Source organism: Meleagris gallopavo, chromosome 1 (assembly GCF_905368555.1).
Source record: "Meleagris gallopavo chromosome 1, MGAL_WU_HG_1.1, whole genome shotgun sequence".
In the NCBI taxonomy this organism is placed as follows: Eukaryota; Metazoa; Chordata; class Aves; order Galliformes; family Phasianidae; genus Meleagris; species Meleagris gallopavo.
The window spans coordinates 11045102-11065860 of record NC_139404.1 but is presented as its reverse complement, the minus strand read 5'-3'; the positions used below and the strand labels follow the sequence as shown (position 1 = coordinate 11065860).

Sequence of the window (20759 nt, the reverse complement as noted above, 5' to 3'; positions counted from 1 at the left end):
TCTCACCTGCAGGCCAGATCCAGTTTCATACTGACTTTCAGTGTTGATGACTTTACTGTACGCTAAGGCACAGGCACAGTGCTGCTGCTGGTACTCAATTTTTTTCACGATAGCACATGAATTAAGGATTTTTCCCAAGAAAATAGTTACCCATTTCCAGGCTTTCTTGCACGTTTTTCATCTCCTTTCATCTACTTATTGGAGCTAGTCTGCAGAACTTTTTGCTTATCACTTCACAATTCCTAACCCTATATACTCTTACTTGTGGTGAACCTGTCCCCTATCAGATCAGGAGGATAGATGCTGCTTGTAAAATGTAGATATGTTTATGTACATATGTTAATTCTGTCTGAATTCTGCTTAATTGTAAATCAGCTATGTAGATCGCTCTGAAAGTAATGCCTCCTACTTATTTCCATGGAAACTACAACAGACACAAAGAGCACAATAACGTTATTTGATAGGGCAAATTCTCATTTACTAAACAGTGTTTTTCAACAGTCACCACCATGAGCTGTACTTTTTTGTCAGCAGTGAACAAGAGGCTGCATTCCACACTTGTAAAAATCTGCATGGTTGTTCGTAACATGAATTGCCTTTCATGTTACTGTCACCACTGCTGAAATGCGCCACCCACTGCCTGCCCTACTGTACTCAAATCCACTTTTGGTCTCCATAGATGTTCAGCAAGCATCGATGAATGTCAGTGAGTGCAGTTTTTCCACATGGAGGCATTTAGTCACACACTTTTTCTTCATACACACTTCCATGTCAGACTTCCTCTCCGCTACCATCTGTCTCATGGCAACAAAATGTAGCGAGATATGGGTGCGGAAGGTTCAACCTCTACTGCCATACCATCACTGTCCGCCTCTTTGATAGTGGGCCAATATAGTAAACTAGGAGGCATTACTTCTGGAGCAATCTTCTCGCTTTGTTTTCATGCTTTCTGTTGTCTTACCATCAGACTAAAGATGTTCAGGGCAGGAGCAGTATGTGAATGCATATTAGTTCATTTGTACAGTGAATTCCTCTTTGATGTCTGACAGTTAATGTTGGAAAAAAGTAGATGGTGTATTTCTGTTACTAAATACAAAGTAAAAGAAAATGGAGGAGAGAGTAAGTGTAGATTTTATCAGATAAAAGGACTGACAAGAAGATTGTGAAAATGTTTTATGTGTGATATGAATTCAAACTGATTGGAATTTTTCAACTTCAGAGAACTATATAACTGAATGCAAACTTCAGTCAGGGATAATGAAATAATTGTCTCTTCCCTAGTATTTAATCAGATCTTGGTGATCTGAATTCTTTTTGCAGAGCAACATTGCTATTGAAAGTAATTATTAGACTTGAAATAATTTCAAAATGAGAAATCAAAAAAGGAATCCAGAGCTTGTGAATTACAAGTCTGCCTTTCTAGAAGATATATGGATGTTCTTCGTTGTATTAAATGTAGGCTTTTAAATTTTATTTTATTTTATTATCATTTCTACAGAAGAAAAAATGCAAAATTGCAATGTTGTGAGAAAAGCTGTTATACAGATTCTTCCTTAGTTTTTTGAATTGAATTTTTGGAGATTTTACTCTGAATAAAATAAATATGTTTGGAAAAATGACTGCTCTTCTCTTGTCAGAATAATAGCAAAATAACAAGTTGAATGTTTTTCTTTTGTGAAACTACTGAATCAGGGAAGCACAAGTTCTAACAGGACCTCCATCCTAGGATTAGCATACTTTTCTTTATCCTCTGGGATATTTCCATGCTGGAACAGAATCCATATTTTGAGAGGCATTTAGTGAATATGCTTTAAATGAGAATGGACCTTCAGGCCATTGAGATTTGCTGCAGTTATCTTCAGAAAAGGCTAAATGAGTTTCTATAAGATAGCTCATTTGTGGAATCTTACATAAAAACAGTGAGTCCTTGAGAGGAAGCAACCGTATTGCAGTGTGATTAAAGGAAAGCATCTGGCATTTGTTAATAATGAAAATAGGACTCAATTATTATGTGCTACCTCATTTGTGGCATCTGTGTACTTTCCTTCTGTAGAAAAGCGATATGGGGGTTAACAGATGCCACCTAACAGAACTTAATTCACTTCCTGCCCCTTCTAGTTACTGCCTCTTACACTCTCCCAGTAAAAACAAACGCAATCTTAGGACACACAGAGGTTAGAGCTATTTCAAAAAGAATGAGTTTTGTATATTTGAAAGTCAGACTATAGCAGACGTGAAATGACATTTTGAGAGTTCATGACAAGACAGACTCACAGTTTCTGGTATGTATCTGCTGCTTCTGTCAATTGTATATTGGCGTTTTCATCCAGAAACAACATTCAGTTGCCATTCAGGTTTCTTCTGTGTAAGCATATTGCTTTAGCTACAGTCAGGGAGATCTAATTATCCTGCTTTTTGATCTTCACTGCTCTGTTTTTCATGTAATTATTAGTGCAATCCACTCAACTTTTACTAGCTACCCATGTTTTGCCCGATGTATATGTTGTAATCAGCATACTATTCTTATGTTTGATAAATATCCATTTTTAGATTTGTAGCTTTCAATAGATGATATATCACTTACCTGTTTGTTCATATGTATGGCTACATGTGTACTGTTATGGTTTAACCCAGATGCTAATCACCAAACACCAAACCATTCACTCAGTCCCCCACCTCCTGTGAGATGAAGTATAGAATTAAAAAAAAACGAAAACAACACAAAATGGAACCCTTGGGTTCAGATGAAACCTGAGACAGAAAAGGATGAGAAATTATTTATATACACACGCACACATGTATTTACAAAACAAGTCATGCGCAGTGCAGTTGCTAATTATCCGCAGATCAGTGTCCAGGTGGTCCACAAGTAAAGGCTGTCTCCCCAGGCCAGGCCAGGTGCTCACAGTTATGTTGGTTTTTTTGCATTTTGTCATATGGTATGGAATATCCATTTGGCCATTTTAGTCCCCTCCTGGCTCTTTTGCAGGGCTTTATGAGAGGCCTAAAGGTCCTTGGCTCTGTGCTGCACTGCTCAGCAGCAGCTAAAACATTGGTGTGTTATCAGCATTTTCTTCCTAAAGCCAAAATACAGCACCAGACTCTATGAGGAAAACCAACTCTGTTTCTACTGAAACGATGACGTGTACACACAGATACAGATAAATATCTTCAAATCTGCCTTGAGTTGACTATAAAGCGTACTTTCTGTTTCCAGGTTGAGAATATTTAAGCCTAAAGTGCGCAGTCTCTTCAGAACAATCATTTCTTTCCATGCTTATCCTAAAATGTTATCTTCATATAACGGGAAAAGTGATAGAACCTTTTTTCCTGCAGATTTGCGTCATATCTTCATTTACTGTTCTGTGAGAATAACTTTACAACATGCAGTTTCAATCCTCTTCATTCTTGAAATATTTTCAGTTCCTAGTTGGTGTACCTAAGCACCTCTCTTTCCCCCGTGCTCCGTTCTAATATCATCTCCCCTTTCTTTCATTTAGTGAACAAAGAGGACATGTTGTGGGTAGTAGTTACAAGCCACAAGTATGCTGATATTTCTGACTGACATACTTGTGAGTAGATCACATAGAACTGGTAACTACTGTCAGTCAGCTGCCTTCTGGGGAGTACCAGCTTGCAAATATGTTTCCTCTGTCCAGCTGCTATGTTCTTTTTCCAATACCTTACAGATTTAACATTTTTAGTCTCTTATCTGAGTTAAAATTGGACAACTGTTCAAGTTCTGTTAAAGCTGAAACTGGCTGGTGGATTGACATCCTACAGGATGTCTCGCTTTCACAGGCAGTCATTATATAAATGCGCTGTTTGCTGTTGTTCTTAAGAACAAAACAAATAAAACAACACCTTGATTATTCCTAGACGTGAAGTTATCAAGAAAACTTGGTCTCAGTAATTAAAGTAATGAATATTTTAACTATTTTATCTGGAAAAGTTGAAGAGTTATTTTTCTTTGCTAATGAATGATTGTTTGTCACAGTCAAATTGTTTTTTGAAGTTTAAGTGATTAATATGTATTTTGCAGTCAGTCAGTATACATCTGCATATCTGAAGGTTCTAATATGTATTGTAACTGTTCTATTTAATTTGAGGGGTATGACAGTAAAATAAGGTTAATATTAGACTTCGGCACAAAATGTATAAAATATTTCCATTTATAGATACTCAGTTCAAGTGATAAACTGATAGAATTTTTATCAGCTGATGCAAAATTCACTGAACTTATCTTTTTCTGTTGTTGGAAAGAGTGGAAAATAATACCCTATACAGGGTACTAATTGCTTGCCTTCACATTTTTGTTTGGTTATAATCATGTATACCAGGTTATGTAACTCATTCCTTTGCTGAATGTAGTTTTTATTCTTAGATGATAGGGGAATTTAATATACCTTTTGTTGTTTTTCTCAATGTTTATCTCTCCACCTTCTGTTTACATCCTAAAGGATGATGCTCGTCAACTCTTTGTGTTAGCTGGAGCAGCAGAGGAAGGATTTATGACTGCAGAGCTTGCTGGTGTTATCAAAAGACTATGGAAAGACAGTGGAGTACAAGCTTGTTTCAACAGATCTAGAGAATACCAGCTTAATGACTCTGCTGCCTAGTAAGTACTATGTGACATACAAGGCTCTCTTTTGTTTTCTAAGTAGCAACTAAAAGAACATAAGAGAAATTTAACCTTTTAAGTAATTCTGCTCCTATTTAGATGGAAAACCTAGAAATATTTAGCCAAAGATATTGTATACTTGGATCAGAATGTTAGATGGAACTAAAATACTGAGTTGTTCTCTTTACAACTGTTTTCAGAGTAACTTGGGTTTTAGTTGTAGTACAATGTACATTAACTTCCTACAGAGCTATACAAGGGTGAAAGTGTTAATGCAAACACTGGTAAATGTAGAACCATGTTTAAGTATAGAACCATGTTTGCTTTCTGGGATTTCAGAATACTAATTCTTTGTAGTAGAATCAATCATATGAGTTTTCTTCTAGAACAAAAGTCTCTCTAAAACTTCATTTTAAAAAAAGAAGTGGAAAATTACAGTATTTTCCTCTTAATCTTTTATCTCAGAGAAAATTGTTCATATAGAAGTCATGTGTTGTGTAATGAATGGACCTAGAACTTGTGTAACTTTTTGCAATTATCTCATTACTATTTTATGAATAACTGAATGCAGTATTTATTTTTACCTCCAGTTACTTGAATGATTTGGACAGGATAGCACAAACAAGCTACATTCCAACTCAACAGGATGTTCTCAGGACTAGAGTGAAAACCACAGGAATAGTGGAAACTCACTTTACTTTCAAAGATCTTCATTTTAAGTATGTAAATTGTTCTGCATGTTCATCTGTCTGTTAGTAGCTTTTGTAAAGTTCTCATGGATGGACTTTTAGCGATGCAGTTAGTGATTCAATTTAACAAATTTGTGTAATCATAACTAATTATTTTATTATTTTTTTTTTACTGGAAAATTCCTTGCTGCTTGGATTAGTTTTCTGAAAGCATATGGGAATTGTTTGAATTTCTATAACAACTCAGAATAAATGCAGCAATATTAAGTAATAAATGCTTTTGTTTTTATTTGAAACTTTTTGGAAAATTTATTTTCTGTGTAAATCAAATTTTGAAATATTCAATTTTGTACTGTGTTAACGTGTAGCTGTTCTATCAGATTTTTTCCTTTAAATTCAATTGGAGAGCTGGAGATTTAAAAATATTTGTTGCTCTGGTTATGAAACAGCAAATCCTTTTTTCCTGAAGAGCTGAATTGAAAACTGTACTTTAGGTTTTTTTAAGGTAATACTTTATTTCCTGATGTGAATAAAGTTTTTTCTGGCAGTTTTTTACCAGATAACGCTAGCATTCTAACCATTTTGTGTCCAAAGGCATTAATCGTGAAACTGTAGGATAGTATAAATGTGACACTATTGCATCTGTTCTTAACTAGGAAAATGAAATGGAAGCTCAGTAAAATTCTCATTGCGTATGCTTTAGGTTGTGTGGAGATAGTTGTCAGCACATCTATACACATTCTGATTTCTAAAAATAACTAATTGAATCTCATCAATTTATCTTACTTATCTGATGCACCAAATCAGTAGGTTTTCTGTCTACCCATTTACATCACCCCCCAGCCTTCCTCCTCTTACAACCTGAGGAAAACAGATAATCAAAGATAAAAGTCAGTTTTAATAAATATGAGACTTTCAGAGCCTCTTATCTTTTGAGATACGGTGAAAGAGTTTACAAAAAATATTTGTCAAATAAGCCTTCCTCAAGTTTGGGGCTTGGGGAGTAGGGAAGCAGTCAATTTGTATAACCTTAAAAGAAAAAGTGTAACAAGAAGAAAACAATAGCAACATGAGAAAAAAAAAAAAAGAAACAGTGAAAGAAATATCAAAAAGTACCTGCAGTACCTACTGTCCTTTTGGCCTATATCACATTTTTTTAATGTGTGCTGGAGCTATGTTCTCAGCTTAAATAATAGAAAGAAGCAGAACGTGTCAAGCCTTGCAACACTAGCTTTACAAAACATTAAGTGCTAACTTGTGCTTGCACAACTCCTTAAATTTGCACAATTGCTGATAAACCATTCAGAAACTGACCCATACAGCTAAGTAACAAAGATAAGCATGGTGACTTGAAGAACCGTCTGCAGTGCTTTAAACTTAGTTCAGTGAAGTAATTTGTCTTAATATATTGACAGTCACTATGCGATCTTACCAGAAAAGTCTGTGTTATTTAAGCAAATGAAATGAAAGTTCTTTAAAGCATTTATTTAATGACATCATCCTTTAGATAGGGCATGTAGATTCAGCTCTTATAAACTTTAATTTTTTCAATACTGCCTTGTATTTTTTTGTAGTTCACTGTAGACAGTAACTTACTGCGCATAAGCAAAACACATTTTTTTTAGTAGCCAAATTGCACTGTGATTTTTCGTATTAAGGCAAAGGACAAGGTTGCACGCCATACTCCCAGATTGTGAGGAGGAATCTGTAAAGCATCCAAGATTCTCATTCTTTCAAAACTCTGAAATTTATCTGTGTATCAGGCAGCTTCTGTAAGTGTCTTAGTGTGCTGAGACTGTGACCTATCAGATCTCTGTGTATACAAATAAGGCTTTCATGGTAGTTGCTGACCAAAGTGGATGGAAAAGCTCTGTCCTCTGTTCTTTCTCGTCTGTCTTCTCCTTCCCATGTCTTTATACTTACTGAATTTTAAGCTTTTTCATGGTAACGCCTAAAAAAGTTAAAGTTACGTGGAAGAATTGCTGAAGACAAAAGTCAGGCGTCTCTTAAAAGGAATAATTGCATTTCCTTGTAACGACAAGGAAAAATCCAATATTTACATGGTAAAATACTGGCTACCATAGCTAAGGAAGGCATATGGTGACCTTTTCACATTGTTTTTAAGCTGAAAGTAATCACAAGAATTTGAGACAAGACTCTTCTTTGTGTGGTAGAAAGGAGACAGATGGAAAAGGGCTGCATTCTGTTTTGTTGAGAAAATTCAGCAATTTGCATCCATTTTAGGGTAGCACTACTGTCCCCTTATTTCGTTACATTTTGCTGCTGCTGGTTTTGTTGCTTGGTTGTTTTGTTCTTTTTTTCATGAGTTAGTTCATTAAATCCAGAATACTATTTTTCTGTCTTGCAAAATACTTGAAGTTCAGTTAATTAAGATGTCTAATAAAACATTCAGTCTTTCAGATTCACTGTAGCTCAGATGTTAGGAAATAGTCCTTAAAGCATTTAGATAAAAGAGAAAAGCAAATTCATGTGAACTACGCTAACTTGCTGATCCTCTGCTGTTAAGTTCTTGTATGTGGTCTTTTCCTATCGTGTTGTTTCTGATCAGCTGGGAATTGAAAAGAAATATCTTTATAGTTTAGTTGTCTCATTCAACTGCATTTCCAAAGAGTTCCTTTATTAGAGGGGAAATTACTAGTCTTGTATGATGCCTGTTTTGTCTTTTAAGAAGAGAATGTTGAAAATAATATTTAATGTCACTTAAAAAAATACAGATTATTTTTAAACATAGTCAGCTGAAAAGCTGATCAAACTGTGATTTTGTTTAACATAGATAAGCTGAAGCTCACAACAATTTAGAGGTGGCTAAACTTGAAAAACTGAGAATTATATTTTATATATTTGGATTTGGATTCAGAACACAGACAACAAAAAATATTTGTGTACAAGTTTCACAGAGTAGCATTCTAGTACTAAAATATAGCGAATTCTGCTCTTACATTTAAAGAATTTTGTATTGACTTTTTATTACTTAAGACTATTCATTTGGGAAAAATATTGAAGAACTTCATGAAAGCTTGCATTTGGTTAAGTTAACTGTACTTTTATAGGTTATACTTAACTTTGTTAATGGAATTATTTGTAATAATAGATTTTTTTTTTTTAATAAGTAGATTTATATTGCTTTCATATCACTTTCTCATGTTTTGTGAAATGTATAGGAAGACTTCTAAGTCCTAAATAACTTGAAGTTATTTCTTACACTAAGAAATGAAATTGTAATAAATGTTGCAGATTTTATGCTGTTTTTCAAAGTTCTGTGATCAGGCTTGCACAGTTGATATGCTCAGATTTTATCACTCAATATTCAGAAAGCTGGAAAATCCAAAGTTCATTTCCTGCTTTGTATTTCTGTTTTGCAGAATGTTTGATGTTGGAGGCCAAAGATCAGAGCGAAAGAAGTGGATTCATTGTTTTGAGGGTGTTACAGCAATTATTTTCTGTGTGGCATTAAGTGATTATGACTTGGTCTTGGCTGAAGATGAGGAAATGGCAAGTACCTTAATGTTGAAGAAAGGAATAGTTGTTAGAAACTAAGCATTTTCAAAGGGAAGCTAAATACCTCTTTTGGAATAAGAAGCTAAATGCTTTTTTTGTAGGATACATGGGCTTTTTGTAAAGGTTTTCAGAGAACTGGTGATAGATTTCATGTCTTCAAATTTCAAAAATAATTTCTTTATTCTTGCGAGTACTTTGAGATGAGTACTCTTCAGATGTATTCTTTCATATATTTCAAGTTACACATAAGCTACTGAGAATGTCAATAATACACGTGCTTGTCTCTATGGATACTCAAAATATCAAAGAAGTTGGTTTGCTTATCTGTCCCTGCTGTGTTTTGTTACCCTTCCTCAGCCTTCAGTTTTTGTTTCTTTATAAATGTTTTACTCCGACCGCTTTCCATAGTTGCAGAAATCTTTATTTTCTCTCTCTTCAAATCCCTTTCCATCCTTTCTCTTCTTTCAAGATGTGACTCCTCCCACGTCAATATGTACAGTGTGTGTGCTTTTCATTATCTGGGTAGTCTAAAGCGATGCTGATCTGTTGTATAAATTGTTAACAAGCTTCTCTGTTATTCCTCATGTTCTGCAGCTTCGTGTAAAATAGTTGGAAGGAAAGAAAAACAAAAACAGGAAAGAAAAACACTTTAGAGTTAAATCTAGTCAAAATAGATCATACCTGCCATCTACTTAAATGTCTGGAAGTAGTGTCAGAGTACTGATATGTTGGATAATTTTTCTACAGTGTTAAAATTAGGGTAACTTTTTTTTTTTTTTTTTTTTTTAAATGAAACCCAACAGCTTTTTCATTTAATTCTCTAGTTCTATAGAACTACTATTTTTTCATTATATTGGAATCTTGACTCTGTACTGAAGTTAATTCTCAGTTTTCTGAATATCTGATAAATATCAGGCAATTTCTGGTCACTCAGTTTTCTAGAATATCATTATTGCAAAATGTGAAAATGCATCAAAAATTCCTAACAAACTAAAAAAGACTTAAGCCTGGAAATGGAGAAATGGCCTTCAAGGTCATCAAGACCATTAAATTTTATTTGGCCACTGTGTATATCTCTGTGGTAATGTGTGATTCTGCATACTGGCAACTTAAGTTTTTAAACTTTTCTAGTTGTAACTAATCAAATATATATATTGTGGTTTTACTTCTAAACTCTGATAAAATACAATAAAGTATTTGTTTGTTTGTTTGTTTTTCCCCCAAATTACAGAATCGGATGCATGAAAGCATGAAATTGTTTGACAGCATCTGCAACAACAAATGGTTCACAGACACTTCTATAATTCTCTTCCTGAACAAGAAAGATCTTTTTGAAGAAAAAATCAAGAGGAGTCCTCTCACTATTTGCTATCCTGAATATGCAGGTATTGGACAGGTGTCAAGTAATTTGGGGTTAAATTATCTTATTTTTGATGAACAGATTCGGAGGAATTTGATAACTGTAGGTGTACAAAATATTTAGATAAAGTTTAATTTGCCAGGAAGTTCTTAGGAATTACGAATGCAGGAGTGCTGAAGTCAGATTAATCTTAAGGAGATTAAATGATGGTGATCCACTGATAGCATTTAGATGTTACTATCATAGTGCTTGTCAACCTACTGTGGTTAGCATGTTCTTTATTCTGTATTCTATTCTTTTTTACTCAGATGTTTTTGTTTGTTTGTTTGTTTTGTTTTGTTTTTTGCACTAGCAGGAATCCCTGAGAGTTTATTTGAAGGGAGCATATACTCATAGATGTTAGAAGAGGTGACTTGTTCAGGAAATATATAACATTTTATTTAACAAGGTTTAGGCCTTTTATGTGTCATTTTCATTGTGATTTCAGACTGTTCTTTGTCTGAGGAAAAGAAAAACTGTCAAAAACATGAGAAGTGAAAGTGAGTAACTTGAATGAAGGAATCAAATATAGTCTATGTAATAGTGATCAGTTAATAAGTTGCTCCATCTACTACTCTTATAAATACTCTTCATGGAGCGCTTTTTATTATTAAAAATCTGTCCAGGTTTCCTTCAACAGGATACACATGTTGTATTGTAAAGTAGTGTCTGTGAAATTATTTAAATCAACATACTCCTTTTTAGGTTTTAGTGATTGTTGCAGAGTAAGTACTTCCTTCTAAGATACAATGTACATTTAGTTCTTCCTTTTTGAAATCTGCTTACTGAGCAATTTTCTCCTTCTAGGTTCAAACACTTACGAAGAAGCAGCTGCTTACATTCAGTGTCAGTTTGAAGATCTTAACAAGAGAAAAGACACAAAAGAAATCTACACTCACTTCACATGTGCCACAGATACGAAAAATGTGCAGTTTGTTTTTGATGCTGTAACTGATGTCATTATTAAAAATAACCTTAAAGACTGTGGCCTCTTCTGAGAACAGACAAAACATTGTTAAATGGTAAATTATGTGCCTGAAAAAAGGACTTAGGCATTTGGAATAAGCCCATGTTGTGTGAAACTTGCATAGGTATACTTAATTCTCTTTATTTTATTTTTAGGTTTGAAGAATGACTTCACACAATTCTAATCTGATTGATTTCAAGATGAAAGATATACAAAATATGTTGTGCTGAATGATAGATCAGTACTGTACTTGCCTGTTTTAACAGCTTTATTTATGTTTGTCTTGTAAATTTAAGTAACTAGGTAACACTGAGATGTCTTGACTGTATGTAAACTTGTAGTAATGTATTTGTATAAACGTTGAACGGAATACTTTGGTAACTTGTCCTCTAAAATTTCTGTGGTTTATGAAGATACTCTTAGAAGAGACTTTTTGCCTTTTGGTTATTTAAACATCTTGTAAAATTGAATTTCCTTTTCATCTAGAGGGTGCATGCTACTTTATTCTTTACTTTTTGTTGGTAATACTGTATATGGCACTAGCTTTTTTGATATTTAAACAGCTTCATACACTTGCTCAGATTTAAAGAAACATAACTAATAAAACTTGTTTTTTTTGCCTTAAGTTTTGGGAAAAAAAGAGTTTTTTAAATTTAGGTTGAATACAAAAATTATTTTTAAAAGTTAAGTGAAATCCACAGCTTATGAAATCTGGATTTTCAGTCTTTGCAGTGCAAATGTGACTATATTGAAAAACTGAATTTGAAGGTTGAAATATCATTGAAGCTCATGGAAATGCAAAAAGGAAGTTGTTAAAAACATGCTTGTAGAAATAAAAAAAAAGTTTGAAGCTAATCTTTACTCACTGGAGTGAATGGCAGTTTTTTTTAGACCCTTAACAAAGGCTGGACTTCCGATTAATGTGATTTCTTTCTGCTTAATAATTGAAATGATGTTATCCTTTAACTCTTTGCTATCTTGTGGTAATAAAGCTAAAACTAATTTGCTAATTTAATAACCATAAAAGTATTAGGTTCTCCCACAAGACATGGCCCAGTGTTTTCATAGTTTAAAGCAATTTGCTGTTGCTTATTAAAAAGAATCTTCAGTATATTGGGTAGGGTGACTTAGTGACTTGGAAGATGCTGATTTAGTTATGTTTAAAGTCTCATACTTTCATTTAAAAATAAGTTAAAGAATATGATTTTCTTCTGGTTATGCTTTCATTATGTGATTTGCAATTTTAGGTATATATCATCCATTGCCTTATGGTTAGTGCCAAAACTGATTTTTATACCTATTTTAAAACGAATAAGCTTCTATTTGTAAATAAGTTCCTGGATGGTTGTCTTAAATGTATGTCTTCTACATAATACAGACGTACCAAACTTGGAAGTATGATTTTCTATAATTGTTAGAATATTCCAGGCAGCTACAGTACACTGTAAGTTTTTTGAGAATGATTCTTTGAATCTGTTGCTATTTTTCTATATTATCCTAGCTTACTGTTCTTAGAAGCGTTCAACCAAGATATTCAAATCATTGTTCTTTTATTTCATTTTTTATTGCGTGAATGTTTCATTAGGCCTTAGCTTGAGTAAAACTTCAATGTTTCCTTTGTTAGGTACAGAATTACTTAAATGTGTTTCAAATGAAAGTTTAGAAAGGAGTTTCTAATTTATTACTGGAGATTGTTAAATATATTCATACATTATGAGCTCTTTCAGCAGTTGTAGTAAACAATCTGTATATCCTGGGCTGCTTTTAATTGTGCTTTACAGTTCTGGATACATAACTGATTTTAAATTTCATTGAATAACTTTGTGGAAATTGTATTTACACCTACATTAAAGTTGGTTTTTGTACTCGATGTAAAAGAGAAATTGGGATTAATCAAATTACATAAATAAATTTAAATTTTGTGCCTTGCTTGAAAGAAATTTTCTTCCTTAGATGTGCTGCATCCATCCTGTAGACACAACTGTGTAGTAAAACAGAGAAGATAAAAAGAGCCAATTCAAATGTTTTATTCCAGAAACAAAAATGAGCATAAACTTAAAACTGTTAGTTAATGCCTAAATATTTTTCTCGACCACCAATCCTAACATCTTCAATTTCAGATTTTTTAGAATTTTATAACTGTTGATTTCTTTAATATTAATGTCTTAACCCAGAACAAAATTGTGAAATAGTTTTGTTTTAAGTCCAGGAATATGAGCTTGTCTTTTATGACTTGATGAGTTGACGCCTGGTATGTTTCCTTATAGATGCTCTGTAGTGGTCCTTTGTTTAGGTTTATAAATTGCCTGTATAAAAACTTCTCATATTAAAGCCCAATAAATCATGACCGCATCTGTTCAAACTTTCCAAAACTGGGTTATTGATAAAAATTAATTTGTTATACTTCAGTTGAGAATTCCTTTATATGTTGGAAATACTTTGCTAAAGAAGTTTAATTTTTTTTAATACTCTAAGAATTATCTATACTGATAGCAAGCACTTTGATTTTCTTCTGAATTTGAATAGCTTCATCTTTGAGCGAAATGAGTTTTGCTAATTTTGTTACCTAATAAGACTGTTGATATAAATCCCTTCTTCTTTTTAGGTTGTAATTAGATGATAAATAAATAATTCCAATATGAATGTTTACAGACTTACTTTCATATGAATGACTTTGCCTGAACTTCATGAATTTTAGTTATATACTTCTTTAATATAAGTGCATGCTGCAGTGGACATATCTACCTTGGACAAAAGTTTCTGAGGATCTTGTATAACAAAGTTGATCATTCTTTTTTGTCCTGGGATGGAAGTTTTGTCATCCTAACCTATTCGTCTAGGCAAAGCTACAAGAAGGCTAAAATGCAGTGGTGGGAGCTACATGCGTGCATATTGTTACAGGGCTCCAATCTATCTCTGCTTGATCAAGAGGCTCCTTCTCAGTTATAAATAACCAAAGATGAGGAAATCCTGCTAGTCTGAGGACAGTCTTATGCTTCAGCAGGTCTGAGCCTCTGTTCTCTTCCAGTTCTTCATTCCTTGCATTTTTTCCATTCAAAGTATCCTGACAAACTGCTTTTTCTAGCAGTACCCAGGGAACCTTCTTCTACTATCTGAGAATATTTCTTAAAATTGTCTTAAATTGTTCTTAATATGTATAGGGAATTACAGCCTGATGGAGTGTTCTTTAATGCCAGGATCTTGTGATCATATTGTGAATTGTTGAAGTCTCAGTAAAACACAGGCATGATTAAATTTTCTTTTTCAGAAGATCATTTGTGAGGGAATGGGTTTTGGAGTATTTGGTATATGGTTTTATTATGATACCTACTGAATTTGGAATAAGTTTGTCAGCAAATATAGTAACTTTGGTAACCAAAACAGGGTTCAGGGTCAGCATGGAAGCAGAGTAGTGTTTGCTGAATTTCAGTTCCTGTTTCCACGCACACAATTAACATCTTCATTATTTAAATTCTACATAAAACCTCAGGGGGGAAAAGAGATCAATCTGCAACCTGCTGAACAACATGATTCAGCTGGTAAGCATTCAGAATTGGGAAGAGTGAAAAAAGTTTATTTTCCAAATCAAGCAAAAAGGAAACCCTACCAAGACACTGACTGTCCTACTGTGTGGAAGTCTCTTGAAGCTATCATATCTCATATGAATAACTAATAGCCTCTGAGTCAAAGAGTAATAATAAGGTTGAAAATTTCAATTCCATACCTCTCATTTCGAAAAAATAGCAGGTACAACAAGAAGTTTTAAAAAGCTCATCCTTGGATAGCTCAGAGCTTGTGAGAGTGCACTCACAAGGAGGATGAGACTGGATGTTGAGCAACTTCTTTACCAGACATTACCTATATCAGAGTGTGTCTGCATTTTTCGCAAAAAACTTAGTTGATGTTATGGGCTCTGAAAAACAGAAATCAAGTTGCAGAAGTGGAAAACAATATTTCCAGTTCTGCATCTACAGGGTACTTGAAAAGAAGCTTCTTTGACAGGCAGAACAAAAGGTGGTTAAGACCAAGTATGTTGTCAGCAGAAGTCACTGCAGCCCCACAAAACTAGCTGTTTCCAGCTCACTTCTTTATTCTCCTTCCTTCTCTTTCTGTCCATTAATAGAGAATTTTGGGAAGGAATTTTGCCTGTATGCTTTCATGCTCATGCATTGGTCGTGTGAAGACTCTGCATAATGACTGTGGAATGTCTGCAATAGTACTGAAGGAGTCCAATGAATGATCAGTGTGCTTAAAACTGCACATATGTGTATTTTCAAAAGCATGAACAAAAGTCTTGGAAACAAACCTGAGCAAGACAAGGATTTATGAGTGTAGTTTAGTTTCTGAAGTCAGACGCAGCCAGATCAGATGATTGTGCAGTGTGACACAGCCCATACCTTTTACAAATAAGTGTCTTTATAACAATACAGTTTTAATTCTCCATTCTAGTAAACGTGTTAATGGTAATGAAAATACATAATTTGTTAGATACTATGCATCGAAATGTGAGTGCATTTGGTTGAATTCTAAAGTGGCTTTTAGATTCTGCCAGTATCTTTCCTAGCTGAGTTACGTTGCTTTGGCTTAAATGTCTTCAGCTTAATTCTCTATGAAATTATCAGTCTTTGGATTCCTGACTCTAAAGGATGGAAGAAAGTCATAAACTATATCGTCTGCTGAGACTAAGAGAACATTTTCAAGATGTAATCATTGAGGCATAGGAGACTGAAGTTCTGGGGGAACTGTAAGGAAAGTACTCTGCAATGAACTTCACAGCTGCATCTAATATTTGAAGAAAGCAGCTTTGGGAGAGTGATGTGACATAAAGTTGCATCTGCTTTTGTTGGGTGAACTTCTGAGTGTGAGGGGATAGGCTGAGGTATGTAGAGTTTCTCAGCTACGTACCTGTTTCCCAGATGAGGTTGTCAGATGCACGTGCTTTAAAGCCAAGGAAACTGATCTTACAAATATTGAAGAAATGCCCCTTTCTGCATTGCAGTCTAATGTTCAGGGTATTTTTGAGCCTGAAAAGTTTTGAGCTGCCTGCTACATGTGAGGGACGTGTCACTGCTGGCACTGATACTTGTTTAGGGCTTCTCTCCAGCTTGCCAGAACTGTGCAGTCAGGAACAAAAAGCAACTCAGCAAACAGGCAGTACACAAAGTGCATAAGAGGCCCCTTCATCTGCTGCAGGGGAAGTGAGAGGATGCTCCCCTGATAAGTGAGTGGAGATTGTGGGGGGAGCTGCTCTTCTGATTCTTGATGGGTCTTTGAATGCTTTCAAGGCTTAATGCAATTTTACAGGAAGTGATGGCAGCAGGAGAAAGTTGGTGTTTTATACGCTGTATCTTGGAACATTGTGTCCTATCCAGATTCTTAGCCCTTGAAGATAGGTTTTCTTCTAGCTAAAAGCCATGCCAGAAAGTAAATTGCTAATGCTGTATTGTGTGCTAGTCTTATACAAGTTTTTTTCACAACTAGAATTTTTAGTGGTATAGAATTACAAAGATGATCTAAATGATAAATCCAAAGGCTATTAAATGAGTTGTATAACATTCTAATATTTAAAGCGTGGAGATAAGTGAAATACAGTATCCTATCCCTCATTTTTCCCCCACCAATTCTGTGAAAGGAGGGTTAGTGGAGCAGTCAGAGGCCTCAGTGTGAGCCTTCCTGAGACCAATGCTGAAATATAGTGCTACCATGGGCTGTAATGGAGGGTGGTGAAGAATTTATGTTTTCTGTGAAGTTGCAGTTCTTGAGGAACTTTATGGCCCTTTGTTGCAATCTGTGGTGACTTGTCTGCTGGCATACGGGCGCTCTCAGCCTTTAACAAATGCAGGGTAGTTCATTGTGTTTTAAACAGTGGAACTTGTAAGAACTAAGGAAGGCATGATCACTAAAGAAGTAATTTGCAAAATTTAGATTTTGAAGATTAGGTTACAGGTTTCTGTATGCTTCCAGTAACACCTGCATGCATGATCACATTATGCCTGCATTTTCAGAAACTATGAACTGGATCTTTGCTGGAGTTTTGGTGGTAGCACTTCTCATTGTACTTTACACAACTGAGGAGATGATGGCTCATCCACCTGTGTGTTTCTGTAATCCAGCTGCAAGGCTATTCAGCTGGCAGCTGGGATACTGAGCTTTACGTAGTCTGATTTCTGAAGTGCGTTTGAATAAGAGAAATGTCCTAATGACTGGGCCAGTAAATACTCTTGAAATAATGACCTCCACTTTTCCTTGTTACATTTATTTTATTTTGCTTGATAATGACTTCTCATCTCCACAAGGATTAGAATCTGTATGTATCAGTTACCAAACCTAATCTTTTTTTGCAACAAGTTTTTGTACAAAGTCAAGCAATTTCCATAGGAGATCTCAGAGTAAAACATTTGTTTAGCTCCGAGCTCTGAATCAAAGCCGATGCTGAACTTACTTGCCTATGTCCTGATCATCCTAGCCAGCTGTATTAGGTTGCATAAGTTTACAGCTATGTCCTCTCTCATCACCTTTAAATAGTAACAGAATCATCCTTTTAGACATTTTATTTTCCAAATATTGCCTTATTTACAACAATCTATAACGTTATTTTGAAATTAATTTATGAACTATTTTTGAAATTACCAGCAAACAGGGAGGTTACATACAGAGCTTGCTTAAAGACTAATCTCATCCTTTAGAAGTTTCTCTGTTGAGCTGTGTGGATTCAGCATATGAGACTTTCTTTACAATGTGTGTTCTTAGTCCTTGAACAGTTTGTGCAGTTCTTTCCTGTATCAGTTTCCAGTTCTCCTTGTGTATCTCAAATTGCTGTGCTATTTATTAGTGAAAAGAATTTAGAAGTGGAAAGCTGTTTTTTACTTTTTAAAAAAAAAACTTTTCTTTTTTTTAGTATGGATGGGAGAAGAATACAAAATGAGTGTCCTACCAAAAAATACCAGTTAGAGTCATCTCAGCAAGCTTCAAAATTTTCCATTCCTCAAGTATAAATATTGCTAGAGTGGACTGTAGGTTTCTGAGCAATTTTATATATGCTTTTTTAAAAATAACACAGATTGAAAGACAGGAAAACTCCATGCTATGAGACCAGAGAAAGATAAATGAAAATCAGAATTATAGCACTCATTCTAGAGTAATTCATTAATATGGAGGAAAGACCATCAATAAAACAGAAGAGCAAGATTTTACTTAGCAGAACTCTGCATTTCTGCGGGAAAGCAGTGCTGCGTCTCCACAAGTCCCTTGCCTGATCTGATTTTAATTAAAGGTCCCCACTAACAGTTTTATTTGCCTAATTGACAACCATTTGTACTGGGATTCAGCTCCGGAGCCAGGAGTTTTTACTACTGAGTTCAGAAGGGGGTCCTTAGGAAATCAGGGCTCTTCTTACCTAACTTTCATAGCTCCTCAGGGCACTTCCATGTTCTTAGGTGGGCCCAGGAGGAGTAAACTGGACTTCTGATGCAGATTTTCTTAAGAATAGTTTTCTGGAGGTAAAATGCTGTAGTTAATACAAAGCATAAAGCTTTTAAGCTTTAAACAGAACAACTTGGTAGAAATACTGCCATTTCATTATGCCTAAATAAGGTACATAGTTAGCCATTATATTGGCCTGTCTCCTTACTTGTATTCTAAGCAGGTCTCTAATGGCGCAGCCATTGTTTTGCCCCTCTATGCTGAATTCTTTGAAAGAGGGAGGTGAAAGAAGTGTGGTGAGAAGCTAACCATCTGCCATCATTAACCTTCCTGTATCTGTTAGTCTTTTAAATCTGATTTTCTTGTTGTTGTCAGACAGCACGGAGGGCAACATACTCGTGCAACAGCATAATCAACATGCAATTTAAATCACAAAGGTGAATTTGGTTCTTACACCAAAAGGTACAGATAATGGAGCAGTAAAAGCCAAAAAATTGTACTCGACGCTTCTGTGGGGCATTTGATTGGTTTTGCTTAATGGATTTTTGCTTCAGATCTCAGCTGGCCATGAATGGCTGCTGCACAATGGAGGTTTTTCAGCTCAAAGCGCAGGTAGTTTTGTGGCCATGCTATTCTGTAATACTTCGACAAAAAATCATACTGTCTTTGTTACAAACTCCATCATAACTCTGCCTCTTTTCCAGAGCTGTGATCTCTGATAGATAGAAAATGCTGCAAATATCCTTCCTTGTATTGGTATGTTCTCATGTCCGTATTCTAGATATAAGCATTTCATTGGTCACATTTACAGATGTTTGTTTGTCGTTTGTGTTTTCTTCCTGTTATTATTTTTTGTTGCTCTCTTTTCTGTCGTCTATGGCACTACAATTATGTTCAATATATCAGGAAGAAAAAAAGCACAGGTACTTACAGTCTTGGTAATACAGTGGTTATTTTGGACCACAGTAATTAAATGTTTCCTTCAGAGTTTAGAAATGTCATTCATGTTTTCTTTTTCTGTTTTGGGACTCCTTGAGGGTGTGGGGGCTTTTTTAGATTATTTTTAAACATAGGCTGTCTGAAATTTCTCATCTTGGGCTATTAGCTCATGAAACACAGATTTTGGTAAAAGCTGAGTAGATTAATGAAACTGTGAGCCACTGTATGTTTTCCATTTGCTTATTTTTTCCCCTCTAGTTATTTATGTACTGCCACAATAAATATACTTGCCAAGTAATGCATTTGATTTTGTGGAGTTTTTTTTGTTTGTTTTTTTAATAATATTTTTTATTAGCAGAGGTAAGTAACAGGAAAGGCAGTAAGTAGATCTTGGGGAAGAGGAAGCAGCTGGGGATGCCAGTGGCTATGGGATTTGTCGTAGCTGAAAAATAAGACTTTAACGTCTCTGTTGTGAATGCTTTTTTTAATGTTCTGGAGAGGAAGCAGATGGAAGGAGACTGTCAGTTCTTTGTAACAAGGAAAGATAAAGAATAAACCCTTCAAAAGCAATATATAATCCTTACTAGTACGTCTCTCTTCGATAGCAGTCTCAATATGATTATCACATGGGCATACAGGCGGTCTCTGGCTGGCTGTGCATCTCCTGAGTTCCTTGCTGCATGTCTGATCAAATAAGATTTTGACACACTTTTAAGCACTTGCTAGGTTGTGTTTAAAGTGTTTTGTGCTCAACTATCATCTGTATCATAGGTTTACAGTTCTGACACTTTTAAAAGTGCAGTTCTCAGTCACTATTGCCCTGCTGATGCTTTAATGGTCGCACCTCTAGGCAGTGGGGTACAAAGTATGAAACCATGCAGCATTGGCTTTATGAGAATATTTAGAGAAGTACCAGTATTGGACTGTTTGTATTACAGTCTTTCACGTTTATCCTAAAGCAGGCAAACTCATCCTGAATTGGAGTTGCCTCATTTCCAAGACAACTTGTCCACTCTAACCAAGAATATAAAATTCTCTTGGCTTTGTTTCCATAGATAATCATTTGAGGTGAACGACTTGGAAGAGCGTTGTGGAGAGACAATACGTGAGTAAAATCCAGTTCCACGGTTACTCACAACGTGTAAGAAGTCATTCCTCAAAAAGGGTGACAACTGAGAGTCGGCAGCGTGTGCAGTTCTTTCA

The 20759-nt window shown here is 35.0% G+C and overlaps 1 protein-coding gene across 1 annotated transcript in view; it reads left to right on the top strand.

Moving 5' to 3' along the window:
• Window positions 1-19854, top strand: part of GNAI1 (G protein subunit alpha i1) — a 40939-nt gene extending 21085 nt beyond the window's left edge. The window contains exons 4-9 of the mRNA XM_085216552.1: window positions 4461-4618; window positions 5212-5340; window positions 8694-8823; window positions 10061-10214; window positions 11036-11250; window positions 11351-19854. Coding sequence (XP_085072678.1) covers window positions 4461-4618; window positions 5212-5340; window positions 8694-8823; window positions 10061-10214; window positions 11036-11226 — 762 coding nt within the window. The 3' untranslated portion in view covers window positions 11227-11250; window positions 11351-19854. The remainder of the gene's footprint in view (window positions 1-4460; window positions 4619-5211; window positions 5341-8693; window positions 8824-10060; window positions 10215-11035; window positions 11251-11350) is intronic.
• The last annotated feature ends 905 nt before the right edge of the window (window positions 19855-20759 follow it).